At 39.1% G+C, this 20672-nt stretch overlaps 1 protein-coding gene across 13 annotated transcripts in view; it reads right to left on the bottom strand.

Moving 5' to 3' along the window:
- GREB1L (GREB1 like retinoic acid receptor coactivator) overlaps positions 1–20672 on the bottom strand; it is a 144684-nt gene that overhangs the window by 45048 nt on the left and 78964 nt on the right. For 7 of the 13 annotated variants that reach the window (XM_055799048.1, XM_027795141.2, XM_027795140.2 and 4 more), the window contains 6 exons: positions 12163–12339; positions 9245–9421; positions 7168–7305; positions 3609–3743; positions 1554–1691; positions 1078–1197 (listed from right to left, as the gene is read on the bottom strand). In XM_055799048.1, coding sequence (XP_055655023.1) covers positions 1078–1197; positions 1554–1691; positions 3609–3743; positions 7168–7305; positions 9245–9421; positions 12163–12339 — 885 coding nt within the window. Of the gene's footprint in view, positions 1–1077; positions 1198–1553; positions 1692–3608; positions 3744–7167; positions 7306–9235; positions 9422–12162; positions 12340–20672 lie in introns of all 13 variants that reach the window. The other 6 variants (XM_027795151.2, XM_027795148.2, XM_027795147.2 and 3 more) reach the window with 3 other exon arrangements.

The following is a 20672-nucleotide window of genomic DNA, read 5'->3' on the forward strand; positions in this document are numbered from 1 at the left end:
AGTAGAAACTGTTTATTCAGCAGGAAAAAAATACTACAAACTACTTGTGGAAAATGGAGTACATGGTGGAGGCAGTAGATTGCTGGAGACAACACGAAGGGGGAGATTGCCTCGTATCACATATCTTCAGCAGGTCTCTGAAGCTAGAAACCTACAAAAGTTGTGATTGATTTGAGGTGCTCAAATAGGCAGGCCTATGCTACCATGTAACCCTTCTTCCTATGATGAATCTCTCTGAAAAGTAATTCCAAAGTATCTTAAAACCAAGCCCTCCAAAGCAGAGTTAAAAATAAATCGTGCATGTTGACAAATGGCTTTTTTTCTTCTTTGTATGTTTATTCTCTTACTCTACCAAGACAGGAATAAGTAATTGTTTATTCCCCTTTACAAAGTATGCTGAAACCTACAACTTAAAATGCTCAAATAGTGAACAGTTTTATTAATAGTTGTGTATAAAGAGGTACCTATATGTTATGTATAAAGAGGTATTCACACATACTCATAATTAATCCTATTTCATACTGTGATGTCACATATCCCTCCTACAGTTTTTCCACGCAAACATTTGGTCTCACAAACATTTATACTTTTATGGTGATGACCTCAGTGGACATCAGTGCTCTTTGTTAGGAGACAAAAGTATATAAAGCCATTTTTCCTGTGCAGGAGTGGAGTGCACGGGTTTCTGTAGCATGCGATGGCAGACTGAGACACAACATTAAAGGTGAAGGCTAATCAAAATCCTTGAAGTATTTTCATATATCCATACGCCTACACAATTTGAGAACCGAGTTCTATTTGGGGGACTTAAATAGCTTTGGCTTTTTGTTAATATTATTTGCATCTTTCTTTCCTTGCTTGCTTTCACCTTCCCTGTGCCCCATCTTAGATTATGGTAACAAGGACCAGGCAATCACGTATGCTTTTCTGGGGCATCTGAAAAACTCTTCATGGTGTCCCTAACTACTTCAACAAGCTCAGTTATCCGTGCAACACTTAAGAGAAGCAGCACAGGGCTACTGGTCTGGCTGAGTACAGATTTTTACAAATAACGACTCTGTATTATCAAAGGTTTACCTGTTCTTGCCGAAGGCCGAACTGTAGGAACAGGTACCACTAAACCAGGAGGAGGGACTGTGGACCCAGAAGGCCATCCCCGGTGACGTTTCTTTGGTGGTCCGGAACTGGACATTGATGCTGAGGACGAAAGCAAAAACTAATTCTAAACCACATCCTCCTGAATGACCAGATTCCAGCCCATATTTCCATTTCACATTGGTGTTGAGCTGGTATCATGCCACAGAGCACCACAGGTTTCCACCTAGATTTACATGAAGCCAGACTATGATGTGAAAAATGTTTTTACCTGTGTTAAGTATTTACTATTTTAAGTAGAAGCACAGCATTATCATTAATGATCACGCCAAAACCCAAACGGATCTGCAAAGACTGAATTGTAGAAACTGCTATGATGGGAAGAAGAACAAAATAACGAATTTCAGGCTCAACAGCCAGTGCAGCTTAAAATAAAAGAACAGAGGGGTTTTCTTTACCTTGGTCTCCAGCTGCACAGCCAGGACTTGGAGATGTTAAGTGAGGCATTGGCCGAGAGACTGTAGAACTCAATGCATTATTTCTTCCTCCATTAGCATTTCCATTAGCAACATCAGTGGCACGCAGTGAAAGAGGAGCTACGTATAATAAAATACAGTGTGGCTTGAGACAATCTTGAAAACAAACAAGCAAAATAATACAGCCACATGTAGACACAAAAGAACAGGGCAAGTTTAGTGACACGGACATACTCCAGGGAAAGCATGAGATCTACTTGGCAGAGAATAATTTGGGCACAAGCTGCAAAATCCTAACCTTGAAATGGGGTCTCCAGATTTCAGAGTGGGAAGGATAGGTGGAAGAGAAAATCCAAAACAAACCCCACCAAATTAAAACAGAAAATTACACACGCAAAAAAAATTATTGGGAAGTTTGTGACACTTTTTTTTTTTTTACAATGAAGATTTTTTTAAAAATGCACATTAATTCAGTTTGTAAAGATTTCTAAGCAACTTTGGTGCATATGTATATTTTCCCCCCCAGGTCATCCATGTGTCATACACAGTAATTCACTATAGAGCTCTCATCTAAAGCCTTAGCAAAGGAGACTGGGCAGGGAAGACAGGGCAGTTTGCTATAAAGTATACATGATCTAAATATTACTGAGGCAAACCATGCCTAATTTTGCTACGTCTGCCTGAGACGACCCTTCAGTCCCAGGAAGCCTGGCACACTGGCAGGACCCACTGTATTGAGATCACAAAATGAAGCAACAACAATGGAGGATCACAAGAAGTTATCCATTCGCTTCTGAGCTCCTCCTTTTTCTTTTTCAGAGCCTAATTATTTCAGGGGAAAAAAACAACCCCAAAACCCAAAAGGCACAAACTGCACAGAGCAGACATGGAGCCCAATGGGAACTAACAGCCTCTTGCTGTTATCTGCCAGTTCCACAAGGACTGAGCTCCCAGGAACATATTGCAGGAGCAACAGCAGGAGATGGTGCAGTAGCTTGCTGAGGTCAGCTGCAACAGAAAGCATTTGAGATGTGGGTATTTGGCTTTAAAAAATGCAACATGGAACTCGTCAGCTGCAGTCATCCAAATAAATTCAGGCACAAGGTTCTCAGGTTGCCAATTAGCAGAAGTTGAGCAACATAACCTGGCCATCGTACCTCATTTGTACTCAGAGTCAACAATTTGATGTGCACAGATATAGTAGATGTGGGTCAGTTAGAGAAGTCATTGAAATGGTGGGAAGGAATTTCAGTGCAAGATAAGTTCTCTTACACAAATATGGAGAGGAGAAGGGTATTTTACACAAAGAACTATTAATGATTCATTAGATACAACATAATATTATGCACAATAACAATATATATTGTATGAAATAGCAGATATAACACATCATGTATAAAATGTAATGCTCGTGAATAAACCAATTAAATTTATATTTTTTCTTATTCAGGCATACTTCCCTGTAATAAGTGTGATTATTTTTTTCAATGCTTAAAGTACTAACCAGCTGAAGTAATAAACAATTAGAATATCACAAAAGACTATCAGTGAGGGATTTCGATGCCACAGTTGAGGTTCTAACTCATTAAACACACAAAACAGAAATAAGTAATTAAAACAGCATAGGTATTAAAACTCCTTTAAATGAGACCTACATTCCAATAAATATATGTGGAGGAACTATACCTGTTCCAAATGCAGAACACCACACAGCTCTCAGTTACTGAGGCAAGAATCAGTGTGCTATCAGGAGGTGACTTTTATGCTGTCCTAACTATCTTAGGAAGTGCAAAGAGGAATATGACATGAACTTTTACCAGAATGTCAAATCTGAAGGCCAAGGTGTGGCTCAGTTCGGGATCAGTAAATAGCTATGGAAAATTTCTGTGCAGAGGACTGCAAGAATATGAGAGTTCTGGAGAATGCTAATGAATATTTTCCTGTCCTTTTTCCACCAAAAAGACGACTCCCTTATTTCTTGGCTGTTAAGCTGATAATTCACTTGGCTCTCAGCTATCCTGGAAAGCAAAGTTGTACCTGTGGCAAATGACTTTCCTACAAGCTGTACTGACAGAGCCAGAGGTTTCACAATGTTCTTGTTCCGGGATGGGTCTTGAGTTCCACTTAAGTTAACAGCAGAAGATGATTTTGCTGGACTGAATACTGAAGAATCTGAGAAAAGGAGTTGTTTAATTAAGTAATGGTTTAAAAAAATGTATATACACGTGCCTATATAATTTATACTATATACATATGAACAGTCATACACATTTATCTAAACTCATGTCTGCATATAATGCAAATATTTTGTTTTATACTTCTGAGAAACCATCATGTAACAATATCTTTTAGGAGTTGTAACAAACACTTAAGTGGGTGTTTCTATAGAATCTTAAAGTCTACTGAATCCATGGCTGGTCTCTTCCACAGTAATTTGCATTCACATAAATACAGTATTCTGCATTCACATAAAGTCAAAAAATATTTTAACTGTAGAAAGGGCTATCTTATTGCTCCTCAAAATACCTCTGTGGGATAGGCAAGTAAACACAATTTCCCGTGTTACAGATGAGAAAGCTAAGGCAAAGAGCTTATGTGATTTGCCCCCAGAACGCATAGGGCATAAACATGGGAGTAAGTCGCCTTAAAAGGCTGTGGAATCTCCATCACCTGAGATTTTCAAGAACAGGTTATTGAACCTCTTCCAGACACAGCTGAGCTTCACTTAGGGCAGAAAAAAAAAAAGTATCATAACCTTCTTACAGCATTACTTTCTATAAGGCTATGAAAAGTGTATGTCCATTTATAAGTCTGGGTAAGAAATGAAAGGTATCAGAGCCCAAACTCTTTGTATGAACTAACAAACCACAACTCCGTAGAGCACTTCACCAAGGCTAAACATATAAACCTTCTTTTATAGATGGATAAACTGAAAACCAAAAAAATTCTAATACTTGCCTGGTACAAAACCATAAATTGGAACTGATTTCAAACCTCTCAGCTAGTAGGTCCCTACTTTAATATCTGAAAAAAAATACTTCATGAAAAATTCAACATTTGGATACTGATACACTGACAAACCCAAATTCTTATAACCAGAGTGAAAGATCATTAACTCAGCATCTGTCCAGAAAGCAGTTTGCAACAAGTAGGCAAAGTAGGCTAAGTTCACCTACAGATGTCCTAGCAAACAGCCATATAAAGAAAACAGAAGGCAAAGACCAACTTGATCTGCCAAATATATTCACCCTTAGGCCACACACCATTTGGCAAATGAGAGTGGGAAGGAGAGTTTGCTTTACCAGACAGAGTAACTGACATGGGGATTGAACACAGAAGCCTCTGTTGTTGCTGCTGCTCCACCAGAAAATCTTGTCCACATTCACAGAAAACATGCTGAATGGCTAACAAAATAGACCTTTGGAAGATCTATTTTGGTCTATCGCCAATAGGTTTTGGAGGAAAATGCTGGTGTCTCATTAAATACGATTAGCAAATATATAGTGTTAAAGCTTTCCTCAGAGTAAACTTCCAGAAGCTTTGATGGTTTTGGTTTTTTTTCCTCTCTCTAGTTCTAATAAATTTTCTTGAAAATTATCTATGGATGCAGATGTGGCTCATATATGTTTAAACATCACGCTGGTACCCAATTGTTAATTTTTCCGTTGTAAAACCCTGTTTGTCATTGCTTAATACCCTCTTCACACCTGAATGGAAGTTCTCCCTCTCGTGTGTCTGCCTAAAACTGGACCTTTTATACTGTTCAAGGTTTCAGCTATTTTTCATTACCAGTCACTTCTTTGCAACAGAGCTGCATTTTCCCACACTGTTCTGAAAGGGGGACCTGGCACCTGGCTGCAATGTCATGGCTATGCCATACTATCACTGTAACTGTGGTATTTCAAAATTCTTTTGTGTTGTAATTTCTATCACAAAATTACCGTTTCATCGCAGTAGTCTGTGTGTGCCCATAACTGTCTACCTACAGGTATCTTCCAGAACTTGGAGGCTGAACTGCTCACGAGGGCAGAAAACAAAAATATCTACACAAGTTTTAAAGGAAAAAATAGGTATGAGTTGACAATAAACTGAAAACAATTTAAGAAAGCAACTTGCTAATAAGTAGTCCTGTTTTAAAACAACTGAGAAGTCAACTCAAAGTACATAGAGCTATGCAGAGCCTAGGAGAGGAAAAGTCAGACCTCCATCATAGGTGACACGTCAGAATTTACACCACTGAAAAAAGGTGCAGGGGATTCATATTATGCATGTGGCATTATCTTCACCAGAAGATAACAGCAGGAGGAGATGAAAAGGTTTTGACAACCATACCATGACCTGAGTACAAACAGTGACACACAGAAACACCAAGCACACTGAAAATGGCAGTGAGTGATAAGGAGAAAGCAGTACATAAAAGGTGTATCTATTAACTTGGCAGGTACAATAGAAGACAAAGCTGTGTAAATATTGGATCACTTGTTTCAAATAAGTAGGTTCTCATGCATCTGCACAGTTCTCATGCCAGGATTTGGAAGCCAAGTGATCATGCAATGAAATGTAGACGTGTTTAAACCACACGCTCATTTAAATTTAACCAAAGCCTAAATCATACAGCTTCCTAAACAGAGACAGGGCTGACCACCTGGGGAAAGTGTCTGAACGTATCAGTTTCATAAGAATGCATATACTCAGCTTTTGTTTGTTATTCCTTTTTAACAATCTTTGTAAGTGGAAAAAATATTTTAACAGTCTTGGTTTTATACCAGCATTTCATACTCCTCCTTTAAAGAAATACATGCTCTGGTACATACATATCAACCAATTACAACAACTAACAAAGAGTTTTCCCCTGTTTTTAATTTCTCAAGAAATTGCACAAACAGATGCAAAAACATAACAGCATAGATGAAGCTGTAATAAAGCAATGAAAAAAAAAGCTCAAAGAAAAGCACTTGGTATTTGCAATAAATGAATAAATAGATAAATGGAATTCAGATGCTGCTTCGGCAGTCAATGTCTATTTGATTTTTATAGTTTCTCCTTGCTTAAGTACATCATTAATAGCTTTCTAGAACAGTTATGAGATGCATGTTAGCACACATAACACAAAAGCACTGTATGTAACAGGGAAATTGCTATTCTAGGTACACCCTTGGTTGAAATAAAATTTAAATAAGTGAATAAATAAGAAGCAAATAAATAAAAGCTGCCTCCTACCCCCAAAAGGAGATTACTTTCTTTTCCAAGACAAATAGCCTAGTCTACATACTAAGTAAACACCTCCATATAAATGTGTAATTCAGGTTTTTTGAGATCCACAAAAAATTAAATGAAACACACACAGGGAGGCACAGAATCAAATAAATGGATCAAAACATCTTTTAATTGACTGCTCTTATGAGAACTAAGCTGACCTTCAGCCTCACCCAGGGCTTAATCTTTCACAAAGCAAATTTTAAAAAGCATGCTCCCCGCTGTAATCCATACATGGCTTGAGGTAAATACCCAGTTGCTTACAGCATCTCTGAACCACCAATATCTGCGGTAACTTACCACCCCCAATGGTTATCTTTATAGCACTTTCAGCTCCTACCTGTCTGAGTGAACCCTGATTTGTATCCATTAGCTGATCCACCCTCTGGGGTCGTGGACGGTGACACCGAAGAATTTGGTTTAGCAGACAGGCTAGCAGCAGATGATTGCCTGCTTCTACATTCTGCAAACGAAGCAGCTACAGTACATATTAACAAGGCCTGCCTTCCAGTAGGAAAGTTCAGCAACACGGTGGCGAAAGGTGACAAAATGTTAAAAGCATACATACAGCACGTACAACAAACAGCGGCAAATGGCAGCATTCAATGAAAATATGGCTCTCACAGTTTAGTCAACTTTGTCTTCTAGTTAAGAAAACCTCCCTGGGGGCCACTCAGAGGGCCAGGCAAATACAGACCAGATGCTGCAAAATGGCAAGAGCCCTCAGTTTGCAGCTTCCAAGAGATCTGAAGGTACTGGACATATACCAGGAAACGCTCAGCAGCTTCTGTGGCACAACCTTTATACAAACCATCATATGTTGCCCTTTAAAAGGAGAAACTGTGCTGAAACCCAGATTCTTAATATGCCTCCACAAAACCTTCAGGAAGATCTCAGCACTGTGAGTGTATTGTCTGGATGAAAACCGAGTTGAGGGAGGAGAAAGTCACCTTAAAAATCACACATTAATCAATCTTTTAAACTAAGATTTAATTAGGTTTTGTTTGAAGAGAAGAGGGTGTTTAAAAGCATTTCTCTTCTTCTAATTAGACCTTTAATGTAAGTAAAGGGTGAAGGGTTACCAGATGGATGCTAGCAATATGGGGATAGAGCCTATCAAAATAGTGCCCATGAGGTCGATTCTTGGTCAATTTTCTAAACTTTCATGAGTGCTCATGAAATCATATTGCAATCAGCATATAACCAAAAGCCACTCCTGCCTCTTCCACGTGTGCGTTACTCCTGACTGCATTTACCAGACCACACATCAGCCCCAACTGCATGAGCATCAGGGAGGGGGTTCAGAAAAAAGATTCCGAAAGAAAATAATGTTTCCTCTTTTGTATTTGAAACTTCACTACCAGATTAAATCTGTCTGTAGTTTTTGTGGAAAATGCTGCTGAAAAACACATCCACTCTAAAGCAGTAGTTAATTATGCTCGTAACTGAGAAAAGCAGCTGAAGCCAGGATCCCTTTGAACCACCAACTGATACAATACTATAATCACTCATACAACTCGGTGATAACCATCTCTTTCTGGTGTCATGCTGTTATTCACATGAGGATGTGACTCTTCAGATGTGCGTCAGTCCTCCTGTGGAGCTTCTCCTCTCCTCACATCATCCTCCTCTTTGGAACAACAGCCACCAGATCAAACTCTGTCTTTACTGAGTGAGACTGCAGCTGAGGAAGACAGGCAGTCTGCATATACACCAGCTTAGTAAACAGTGCTTGGTAAACCACTCTCTCCTTGAGTCTTTGCATGGCTCCAGCTCCAAAAACCTGCATTTTCCAAACCCAGACCCCACGGCTACCTTGCCTTTGGGTCACAAATGTGATCTCTTTAGCATGTAACAGTATTGCACAGGCTGCTCTAGTCAAGGGTAAGCCAAAGTGTAAAACACACTGCAAATGGCAAGAGTATGCAAGATTTCTCCTCCTTCCCTGAGATCAGTGACCTGAGTTTTCTTAATCTTATGGAGTGCTAGCTATCCTCAGGCATTAGAGAGATGGAATTGCACCTGCTAAGATGAATATCAGTGGAAGCCATTGCTGGAGCCCTGGCTGTGAGGAGTTGTGCTTTGGGCACAGAAAATAATCAGCACACTGAACAACCTTATTTCTTCTAACAAGATGGCTGCACGTCCCAAGACAGATTTAGGGGTCTCACTGAATGTATGGGGAGATGGAGGGAGACCATTTACAATTGCATGGTTACTATTAAGACTAAACAAACCTCTTTGCCAAAATTCAGACTTCAGTGAAATCAGTGGGAATTTTTCATTCAAGCAGTAAAAAAAGTAATCTTCTACAGTTCCTTTTAAAAGCATATATTTTCAACATTAACTTTCAATTTTTCATTCAATATCACAGTAATACAATAAAAAAATCCTAAGTGAATGGATACCTTTATTACCTTTCCAACAAATAAGGGGTCCCTTTGACAGTACACCTTGGGAGCTTCTTACTAGGTAGTACTTTAAGTGCTTCTGCTTCTTTGGCTGAGTGGTTAATTTCAAGTTGATATGATTGGAAAATTCTGTGAAGTACCGAAATCCTCTTTCTCCACAGCCTATACAATTCCCGGAAAATCCTGGAAGAATGAAGCAAGACGACACACACAGAGATTAAATGACTTGTACTATCTGCTAGGAATAAGGCCATTTTAAACCTACCTGTGCACCCAGTTCAGAGTGACTAGAGGCCTCCAGCCAGACAGCTTCATGCCAAACAGAGGCAGCTTTTGGTCTTTGCTTTTCTGAAACTCTTCCATCTTTCTAGGTCATACTAACTTATGCCAAAATCCTACCACTAATTTTCCACTTTACACAGTGCAGAGAGGAATAACTACTTGGCAGGGGAAGAGCTAGATGCCCAATTAGGTAATTTCCATATGGGGCGGGATGGGGGTGGGGAATAAGCAATTTTTTCTAAATAAAAAAAACTTGAGTTCCAAGCTGCATGCATCTTTCTAAAAACAGTGAGTAATTTATAATAGCAATTTCATGTGACTAAAATTAACCTTAATATCTAATAATTTTTCTCTTGTGACTCCTTATACAAAGCACTTTCCAAGCTGGACCTTACTTATTAAATAAGCTTATTAAAGTCTTAAAAGCAATCATTTGATGTCAAGATTTTCATGGCAAAAGTTAGGAGTGCTTCAGAATGTTTTTAAAAAAACTACAACCTCTCATAAAAGTAACAGATTTAGAAACAAAGGCAGAAGACTGCTTTTCTGCAATGTTTCCAACATGGTTTCACACACAGGGGTAATATTTTGAGTTGAGGTCTGGAGGGCAGGGTCCAGACTGAGGACTGATTATAAGCACCCTGGATTACCAGTGCCATTCTCAACTATGTTAATGGGTATGTTGCATATAGATGGAACCAATCTAACATCTCCCAGAACAAAGCACTGGGCACATTCTGAAATGGGCCTGCCTTAAAATCCTTGTGTTTGAATAAGCCCTCTATTATCTAATGCTGAACAATTAAATTCCACTGGCTTACTTGCCACCCATCTCTGAATTGCTTTCAATTCTTAATAAAGAAATATTTTATATTCTTTCTGGAACATCCATAATGATTTATAATAGTGCTGGCCAGATTAATACCTAGTGGAAATGCTTCATTTTTGGGTTTTTTTTCCATTACTAATCAGTTAAAGATCTGTAATAGAACCAATTTTTCATCCTCACTACTGTCATTATTTTCCACAATCCCAAGAAAACACTGGTTCCTACACTCGTCTGTCAGCCAAATCTGCAGTTTTATGAAAAAGATATTCAATCTTTTCAAAAAAATGCATTTTCCAAAACACTCTTATTAATTAGGCCATTGTCTTTAGCCTTACTGTGCCCCATTATAATCTTTTACCATTGAGTTGCTGAGGATGCCAAGAAGTAGATTTCTTCATCTTGTTTCTCCTGGGACTGAATCAGTCCTTTCCTTCTCCCTTGCAACCCACAAGAACTACTGGTGCACCTCCACAGTTATCAGAAACAGTCATTAGGGTCTCACAGAGCTACCAGATCAATTCTTTGCTCATAGGTACCAGTTATACAGGTGCAAAGGCATTTAAATATGTAACATCACCCCTGGCAGAGATGTGAGTTAGTAGGCTCATTATCAAATTATATCAGAAATGATAGATCGATGCAATCCTGGAGGGGGCAGGGGAGGAGGGCTTACCAACAAAGACAAGCAGTGCCACATTTCATCAGACTAAACACCATCTGTCTGTCTATCAGATAGTTCTTATTCATCAGCTCTTGACACTTCCCCTGCTTAGTGGGGGAGAAGCTCCTCTGAGGATGGTAGTATACACCAGAGTATTCCATGATCCCACTTCCCCAACCGTACCCGGCAAGGGCACATCACCCCACAGCTCCTATCTAACTCAGGCCAGTGGGATTTCTACCTTAGGTCCAAAGGTTTACAGCGTATAGTGGCATATTAAATGGGTTTAAGGGAGGAATGACGTTAGAGCACATAAGTACAAAAACGAGGTGTTTTCAATAGTTATGCAAAATATTGCTGGTCTGGACCAGAGTTTGAGCACTGTGGTTAAATCAGAGTATTTATGCTTTATTGTAATTTCTTCCCTGTTGAAAGGTCTTTCGTAATATATTCTAGGCAACACAATGACTGGAGGGAGAAACAAGAGAGTAAATTCAAAACAGGTTAAAGGAGCCAAAATACATTAAATCAATTTTACTAGCCTGTTAAAATATATACCAGTTGTGAGCCAGGCAGAAAATCTAGGTGCACATACGCCTGTCTTCAATCACCAAGAAGCATTCTTGTATCAAAATCTGAAAGCTCATAAATGTTACCAATTATGATGTAAGTAGGGTTTTTTTCTTTTTTCCCCCTGTGTATTAGATTTTGAGAAGCAAACTGCCCTCAGAGCTCCTATTGAGAACAATGTCCCTGGTAAAGCCAAGGGCAGAATTTGTCCCTTAATCCAGAGAAGAACAGATAGCTCATCTTCAACAGTTGCATGAGCATATTTCTTCTTAAATGAAAATGCTGTAAGCATTAGTAGAGATAAAGAGTATGTGGATAGTTCACATTTAGAACGCCAGGGCTGCAATTGACTTCTGCCCACACAGAAATCACCAAGCTTCAATTGTGGTTAATTGTGGAACCAGGGACTTGTTTTAAAATGGGCTTTTAAGGCAGGTTCAGCTACGAATTTAATTTAATAAAAGCAAGTCTCTCCTCAACATATTCTAACAGAAGTTCATTAGCTGAAATCACTTTAGATAATTTTGAACTGACCTTTTTCACTGAATTATAATGGCACCAAGAAAAAGAAAAGTCTCTTACCTAAAAGTGCATTTTTTCCATGATCATCTGGCAAAAAACGCTTGTCAACAGCGCAGACTAGAATGTGCTCAGGAAGGTTGGGAGATTTGGCTCCTACTAACAGGAAGCCTGCTGGGATATCAATTTGCTCCATGCACAGAGATACTAACCGTAAATCCTTGCCTGCTTGACAAAAACCTACAAAACAAACCAAAACAAATGATAAATCTTCAAAAGATTTTGTTTAATTTTCTTCTTTTTATTGGTTATAAAAGCAAATGAAGCTTCACAACTTGATGCTGTAACTGGGGCTTTTAATATATCCTCTTCAAGGGAAATAGAGGAAATGGAGACAGCATTTAATCAGATCCACTAGCTCAGAGTTTCAGAGACAATAGATAAACATTATTTTGAAGTAAGATCCTGAACACATTCAGGCAGAGGAGAGATGTAAGTCCCTGAAGACTAGATATCAAATGACTCAGAAACTCAATTTTTCAAAAGCATCCAAAATAAGAAGGAAAGTTTGTGATTTTGTAACAGAAAACAGCTCTTAAAACATGTCAAAGAATAATTTTTTCTTCAGCAAATATTAGTTTACAGTCTTTTACAGAGAACCAGTTTTGGCTTTGTTGTTTGTAATAGGTTGACATTTGTATATAAACATCACTATCTAATAGAAAGGATTGATAAAAATTGATGATGGAAGTTTAGTATTGAATACCAAAAGAATTTTTTTTTTTAAATCTCATTTTTAACTTGTCTACACATTTTAGGAATTCCAAGAAGTAAAAGATTCATTTGCCGATTTTAGAGATGTACACCATGTTTTCTGTAAGTCTCTAGTTGAGTCTCTTGAGGTCTTAATGGACTGCATTGCTTCAAGTCTCCAATTAAGTTTTTTTCCCACCCAAATAACATATACACACAAAATAAGAACATAACATTGGTTCTTGTGTTACTGTTCAATGTAGGGCTAAAGCCAGCAGCAGAAGCAAGCAAAATCGGGGACTGGATCTAGCTTCTGCTGTTCCATGTTCCCACAGTGGGCAGGTGGCAAGCTGGGACACATAAGAAAGCATGGCAGGGCAGCACAAAGCAGTGGCTGCACACTGCAACAGGGCCCTTGGGAGCTCAGGGCTTGGGGTGAGCGTGGCAGCCATAGCAGGGATCTTCGGAAGGTTGGATGGGATCGCTTGGAGCAATTACAGGACCTCTGGTTGTCCAGCTGGACCAGCCAACTTCAAAGTTAGATTCTTTTAACTAAGTAAATTAACAACATTCAAAGACTCTTCTGTTAGCTTCAACGCCAGACTTACAGGGATCAACATCACCCGTCACTTTTTGTACAGCTCCATCATATTATTTTTATTGAGTAATTTCTACTTTCAAGCAAGGAAATGTCAGGTGTGAGAGAAAGCTACAGCCATGTGACTTCCTCCGCAGGAAAGGATACGGATCACAATGGGCTTTCTGATTTCCCTTAGGCAGAAGTCAGTGGAAGCACTGCCAGGTTTTATGAAGAGCCAGGCTCATGTTGTGCTCCCCTCCAATTCCCACTTCTTCAGCTGTAAGATCAGTGCTAGCGCCTGGCCTCGCGCATCTCCCAGCAGCAGCTGGCAGAGACCCGCTCTATTTCAGGACACCCAAAGACATCACACATTTACCCATTGACCTTTGTAGCTCTCTTGCTACAACTGTTCTGCTAACAACAAGAAGTGTCATAACATAGGCAATACATGCATGGAAATCATTATCACAATAATCAACATCATTGTTAACAACAAACAGAAACTATATTGGAAATTACTGTAATATCTGTTGAGACTTCAGCTATTAATGTATATTACTCACACAATTTAAAATATCTTTCAAGTAGTCCATAGTTGTTACAGAAATTGTAAGGAAAAAATCAATCCACTGCAGAAAGACACTGACTAAGCATCTGGAAACACGTGATCGTAACTTAACCAAGAGCCACCTCAACCATTACTAATACATGTCTCTGCACTCTTGCCTACTGTGCTAAAACCTAGTTTAAAACTTCAGCAAAAATGGTGAAAATTAATGGCTTTTGTTTTTACCTCAAAACTGTACCAGGGAGCGAGCATGCGCAGTGGAATGCACAGAATCAGCTAGCATGAGCCTCCTGGCAAGCAGCAGCTTGCTGAAAACGGGGTCTGGTACAGGCTCAGTCTTGTGCCTACACCCACAATCTGCTGAACCAGTTCTTGGCTGAATAGCTTCTTCAGTTATTCAATCAGCTCAGTTCCAGCAGCTGCTCATTCAAGTTGAAAGCTAGCTTGGATTCACCCCTCACACACACCTTCTTCCAGCCAATGAATCAAAATGAAGTGCCTAAAGTTTTAATTTACAAATCAGTGGGTTATAACAATAACTTACCAATAAGAAGTTACACATGTTTCAGGGCAAAAACATCAAACCCACATATTTAAAGCAACACTTATGCTTTTCTGATTAGTATGTTAATACGTCTTTTTAAGGTGTATTCCTTAGAACATCCTCATCCAAACCAAATAGAATGCTAGGTACCAGGTTAATTATTATCTAGACTTTTCAATGTAATTTAGAAAGAAACAGTTGCAAATAACTCTAGTAACAAAATTCCCTTGCATTCAGAATAGAATTTCCTTATTCAAATGTTAATGCCATTTGGGTATTATGCACAGAATTTTCAAAACTGGCCTTAAATATTTAGGCATTCCATGAAATCCGAGTAGCTGACATACTTAGAAAATACCACTCTACATCTAGAGTTAAAATAGAAAAATTACCCACTGATGACAGTGTGGGCAAACAGGAAATCTGTAGATAAGGATTACGAAACAGCAAGTACAGTAAGATTTCAAGACAGATTTAAACCTGTGCTTTTATACAATTACTCTTCAGCCTTGTCCCTGTGTAAAAACTTTCAGCAAATACCCAGAAGCACAAATCGTGACCAGTAAGAGGCTTTTGAATGAAGTGTTAGCAACAGCAATACTAAAACACCAAAGAAAGTAGGATTCTGGTTGTCAACATCAACAGTTATGTTTCAGTACAGACTTGCTTTCAGAAAGAACACACAAATTGAGAGGGCTGAATATCATGAGAATAATCATGAGTATGAGAAACTGAGAGCTTTTTTGGATGCTTGAGGGTTTTAATGTCCCAGTGAGGTGAAGCAATGCTCCAGCATTCCACAGCATCTGAGCCTAAAGAAAAGACTCTGCTACTACCCATGCTAGGAGCAAAACTTTGGGCACACTTTCAGCAGCTGCACAGCACTGTTCTGCATGAGTTCCCAGGGGAGAAATTGCAGGAAAATCCTAAGAAACCCACCACATCACATCATCTTAACAAGTTTATAAGCATTACACAGTAACATCTTATCAGTTCCCGTTAAACAAACTGATTTATCTTGGTCTGCTATCACAGGCAACAGCAGCCTCTTACCTGAGAGGCTGTTGATCTGGACATGTTTAATATTTCCCACCATTTAGGATATGTAGGACTACAATTTAGGATATATAAGACTGTACTATAGAAATTCTACATCCTGCCTAAGCTGCAAACAATACCTAAGATGTACTCACTGTATCATCTCTTACTCTACCCAAAGTGCTCTCAGATGCCTTCTATGTTCGCCTTCTTCCTCCCTGCACAATCTCCTCCAGCACCCTTCTCTGCTTTGGTTGGCAACATCTCTGAATCAGAGGTATGTATGTGTAGACTGGCTGGCCAGCACACGCCTCTGTGTTTGGGCTGTGTACAAGTAGAGCTATAATTACTTTTCTGCCCCAGGGGACATCAGTTTAGGGTCACTGATGTCATTCAACCAGCTCCTGAACTTCAGAAACCTTGCTGGAATTACGTACCTTTAAGGATCTCCACTTCTCTGCCAGAAGTGGCAGAAAGCAGCTACCAGCTTCCCTACAGACAGCCAACAGAGCCCACAGGCAACTGCCCACCGAAACCTCATTTTCTGAGGGAGTGAGACAAGTAACAGGGCTGATACTAAAAGGTTTCCTCTGGCTCCCCTTCTGTGGAGGGGAAAGGGATCCTGATGGGTAAGCAGCAAGAGGGGCCAGCACAGAGAGACCCTCAGAGCCTGTGGAGGCTCTTCTCTGGTTTAGTCAACAGCTGCAACAAGAGAGCTTGGGATGGCTGTGGAGCTTGGCCAGGTACAGCTGGGGTTCCCTTCCATTGAGGGATATGAAGCCAATGCACATCTGCTTCCATGCAGTAAAAGTCTTGAATTTTCCTTCAAAGAAATAGAGATGGTATACTCAAGAGCCCTTCACCATCCTTCTTTCCCTTGGTTTCTGGGGCTGCAAATAATTTTTCTAGTTTTAAGTTCCTGCTGCTTTAAATTCTTTTTCATCCTATACTGAATGAGAAAATTTCACCCAAGAAACATTGACTTGGAAGTAACTGACTGGGAGGAGAGAAAGGAGGGATTAATCTCTTTCTTTGCTACATTTTCTAGCTGGCAAGCAACACAGAGACCTCAACATTGTTTTCTTTTCTGATTTGCATGATTTTGCATTGATATTTAGTTATCTGTTAGAAATAACCGTTTTCACATTAGGAAAGACAAGACATGATGTCTCTGTACAAACAGAACTTGCGCTGCCCGTGTTTAAGATTTAGAACATGCAAAATACATTTACATTTCTTAGCTATTCATTTATAATTGAGCTTGCACATAAATTTCTATGTCAAGCAGCACTAACACATATGACTTAAGAAAGAATGGCACTTCAGTGTCACATACCTGTGTACCTTTTATGGACATCTAAGTATGAAGAGGAGAAAAGCCATGACCCACTAAACCAAAAAATTTCTTTTTATGAAATTCTTTATCAACATATAATAATAAAAAGTAAAAGCACACAGCTGAGTCATTCCATTAAAAAAAATCATCTTCCCACAGGATCTCAGCTTTGTTTTAAATGAAGAGCAGGCATTTATATTCTGATTAGAGATCTGCAAATACCAAGACCAGTCACAAAAAAGAATAACAGCTTTTACAGATATTATCTGCATTTCTTTGAAAGAAAATACATTAGTTTTAATTTCTGAGAAGCATATTTGCATTCTCCAACAGCACTTCATTTAAATTAATCCAGTCCCATCTCCCTGAAAATGACAACGTATCCCCACAATTGTCAACACCTAGAAATGCTGAAATCTTAAAAATGAAATTTGTATATACTTTCCCTTTCCCCACCCGCAAACAAAGAAGTCGTTTCGTTGTGGAGTAACAGCCTCTTGTTGTAATGCAACAAATGAGGTATTTGCATAAGGAATTATCTTCCAAGAATTACATATGAATTACTGGTCACTGTCACTTGCTATTGTAACTTCACAGTAACTGATCAGGTGTTAAGTACCTGCTTACCTAATTGCTGCTGAAACTACCTTGGCCTTTCTTTAAGCATCAGGTAAATTGAGGATTTACTAACAAAAGAAAGGTGCTACTATTGTGTTTCCCACAGATTGCATAAAATGCTATTCCACAAATTAGAAATAGCCTCTTTTAAAGCTACAGCAAACAAGTGGTTCAGAACAGCTTCATGTATTACTTTGTTGCATATTTGAGGTATCTGTATGAAAATGAAGAATTATTTTTCTTGAAACCTGTTACAAAAGTTACTTAGTTACAAATGTTCGTGTTGAGCAGAAAAAAAAAAAAAGCCCCTGAAAATAAGTGAATCCCTTTTATGACCAATAGTAAGGAACAATGGCAAACGCAGTTGCTCCTTCCAATGCACTAACAGGAGAGTTAAGGGATCTAATATTACGGACAGCTGAGAAGGAACTGTCACTTGAGACACACTGATTTTTTTTTAATCAATGAATAAAGGCATTAATACCTACTTTCTGCACCCATGCAACTGACAACTCAGCCATCTGAATAAAAGAACAAGTCACCACAGAAAATAATATGATAGTTATGGCAAATATCCTGAACTCAGGAAAAGCAAACACACAGATACCTCGAAAGGGAAAAAGGTTTCACCCCATCTGTGCTAAAACGTGGGGGACTGGTTTTACAGCAAGCGGAGCTATGAACTGCAGGTTGTAATACCAATATTTTGCTCTTGGATAAGCAATTAAATAAATCTAAATTTAAAGCATTCAAACATAGTGACTTCAATTAGTCTATCAGTATTCTCTAACATTTTCCTAACCTTATTTATCTTTGTAATTAAATAGCTGAGATAAGGCATGTAAACAATGGCACTGATATCCTGTCTTACATCTCTGGAAGGGCATATTCATGAGATGAAAGATGAGCAATCAGATTAATATCTTGCTGAGATATGGTCTGCAGTGTGAATGTTTGGGAACCTGGGTGTTTTAAACACTCAGGTAAACCTTCCTAACAGATTACTACTTTTTTTTTTTTTTTTTTTTTTTTTTTAAACAGATGTATTTTCCTTTCCTTTTCCAGATACAAAAACACTTCTCTCTTAAATCAGCTCCTTGAGAAAAAGATTGAAGAGGGTGACATGTTTTGTAAAGTCAGAATGATAAACTTGACCAAGAGTAATGAGCAATTCTAAAATTCTGCAGAGGTAACAACATAGAAAGCTTTCTTCTAGGATTCTTCACTCGTAAAAGACTTACAGATAAAAATCAAAACACAGAACTGCCTCTGGAAGGTCATTTTTTTCCAGGGCATACAAAAAGCATAATATTACAGAGAGAAAAATGAAGCATATAGTTGCATATACTACGTAGCTAATAGCATAACTAGACATAATCTTGTGACATACAGTATGCAGCCACAGCATAGAGGTCTGCATTGCAGTGAGTGCTCAGCAGCTGAGCACCTCCATGCAGGGCCACATTGGGAAGGGCAGCATTACGAAGCAATCCTGAACAGAAGCAACAAAAGCACTAGTGAACATGCAACAGTTTGCACGTGGACGGAAGGTCGTGCCTCAAAGACAGACATTTACCTGGAAGCTCACAACTAGTATTTTTGTCTGGACATGCAAATGAAACCAGGGATCACCAGAAAGTGTGAGTGAAACTGAGAAAGATCTCTTGATGTCATATAAAAAGCTCTTTCACAATCAAACGCATGGTGGCCTTGTAGCCAGATAAGGTCTTCAGTTCTACTCCTGCTCCTGACAGACTGGTCCAGAAGTGTGTCACCAATAGTTAAAGAACCCTAAACCTTTAACCTGAATGCATTCACAACCATTTTATGTATCCATCACACTTCTGAAGGGCTCTGTAGGCATGGCCAGCTCTTCTCCCTCTTTGTGTTTTATCCTTAATATATTTAGAAGGTGTAAGTGTACACCATTCCAGCTTTTGATCTGACAGGCAAAGAGCCTTGTTAGATAGAACTCCTTCCTCTTACCATCCTGTTGGTTCTCCTCTGCATCCTGCCCAGTTTGTTTTACATTTCTTTAACAGAAGTGATCAGAACTGCTCCTGCTCTCCACAGGAGATTTTGCAGCCTTTAATAATACTTGTCCTCAGCTGAGAATACCTTCCTAGGAATGCATTGTTTCCTACTTTCTCCTTCTCTCCTCCTACCATTTTACAAGCCTCCAAAGGATAGCAAACACCCATCTGTGTGAATAACAAATTCTCCCAACAATGTCCCCCAGATTCCCATAGCAGCCAGCCTTTCTATTCTTTGTGTTACAGGGAACTGGCAGCACATTGTTACGGTGGGTAAACATGCTCATGTAAGCTGTATTTGGAAGCGATAAAGGTAAAAATGTCAATATTTGCCACTAACAACCCCCCAAAAATGTCAAAGGATTACCAGTGATTAGTGCTTACTTTAGCACTGCATATAACCATACACTACAGTAAGGTACAAAACCATTCTACAAATTACAACTTTTTACGTACTCTGCACAAGGAAGCCCATCATTCTGGAAGATACTGAATAAAATGTCAAGAAGAATTTTTGGACCTGGTGGGAAGAGTTGTTTGTTTTCAAGTGTCCGAGGGGTACGGGGAGGGATGTTTTTAAGAGAAGCACATCTAATAAATATAAATAGATCTTCCTTCTTTAAAGGAAGCTAAATCTTCAGAATAGAACAATTATAGGATAAGATGAACCAATTATATCAAGTTTACTTGGTCCAAATATGCATAATGATCTGATCCTTTCTTTAACACATTTAAAACCAAACAAAAACCATGCTGTCAAAAATTTTGCTCATCTTGAACAACGAGGACAGTTCAGGGTAAGCAAGCAATGGCCAGCAGGCAGGTAGGGAAAACGAAACAGACAAGCTTCCACGGACACCCCTCTTATCCCCTCGGCAGCAGAAGCAACACCAAGTCTCTTCTCCATTTTCTCTCTCCAAACTCTTCCTTCTGCCCATGGAAGCAACTAAATCCAAGTTTGCCAAGGTTTCTGAGATTAATTTAGGGACAGGCTGAGAACCAGCCATACTGATGCCAACTTAAGCAACTTGTTTGAGGACAGTAAACCAATAATAACCACAGAAAATGAGGGGCTTTCAGAAACTAACCAAGTGCCGTGGCCA

Source organism: Falco peregrinus, chromosome 3 (assembly GCF_023634155.1).
Source record: "Falco peregrinus isolate bFalPer1 chromosome 3, bFalPer1.pri, whole genome shotgun sequence".
Lineage (NCBI taxonomy): Eukaryota > Metazoa > Chordata > Aves > Falconiformes > Falconidae > Falco > Falco peregrinus.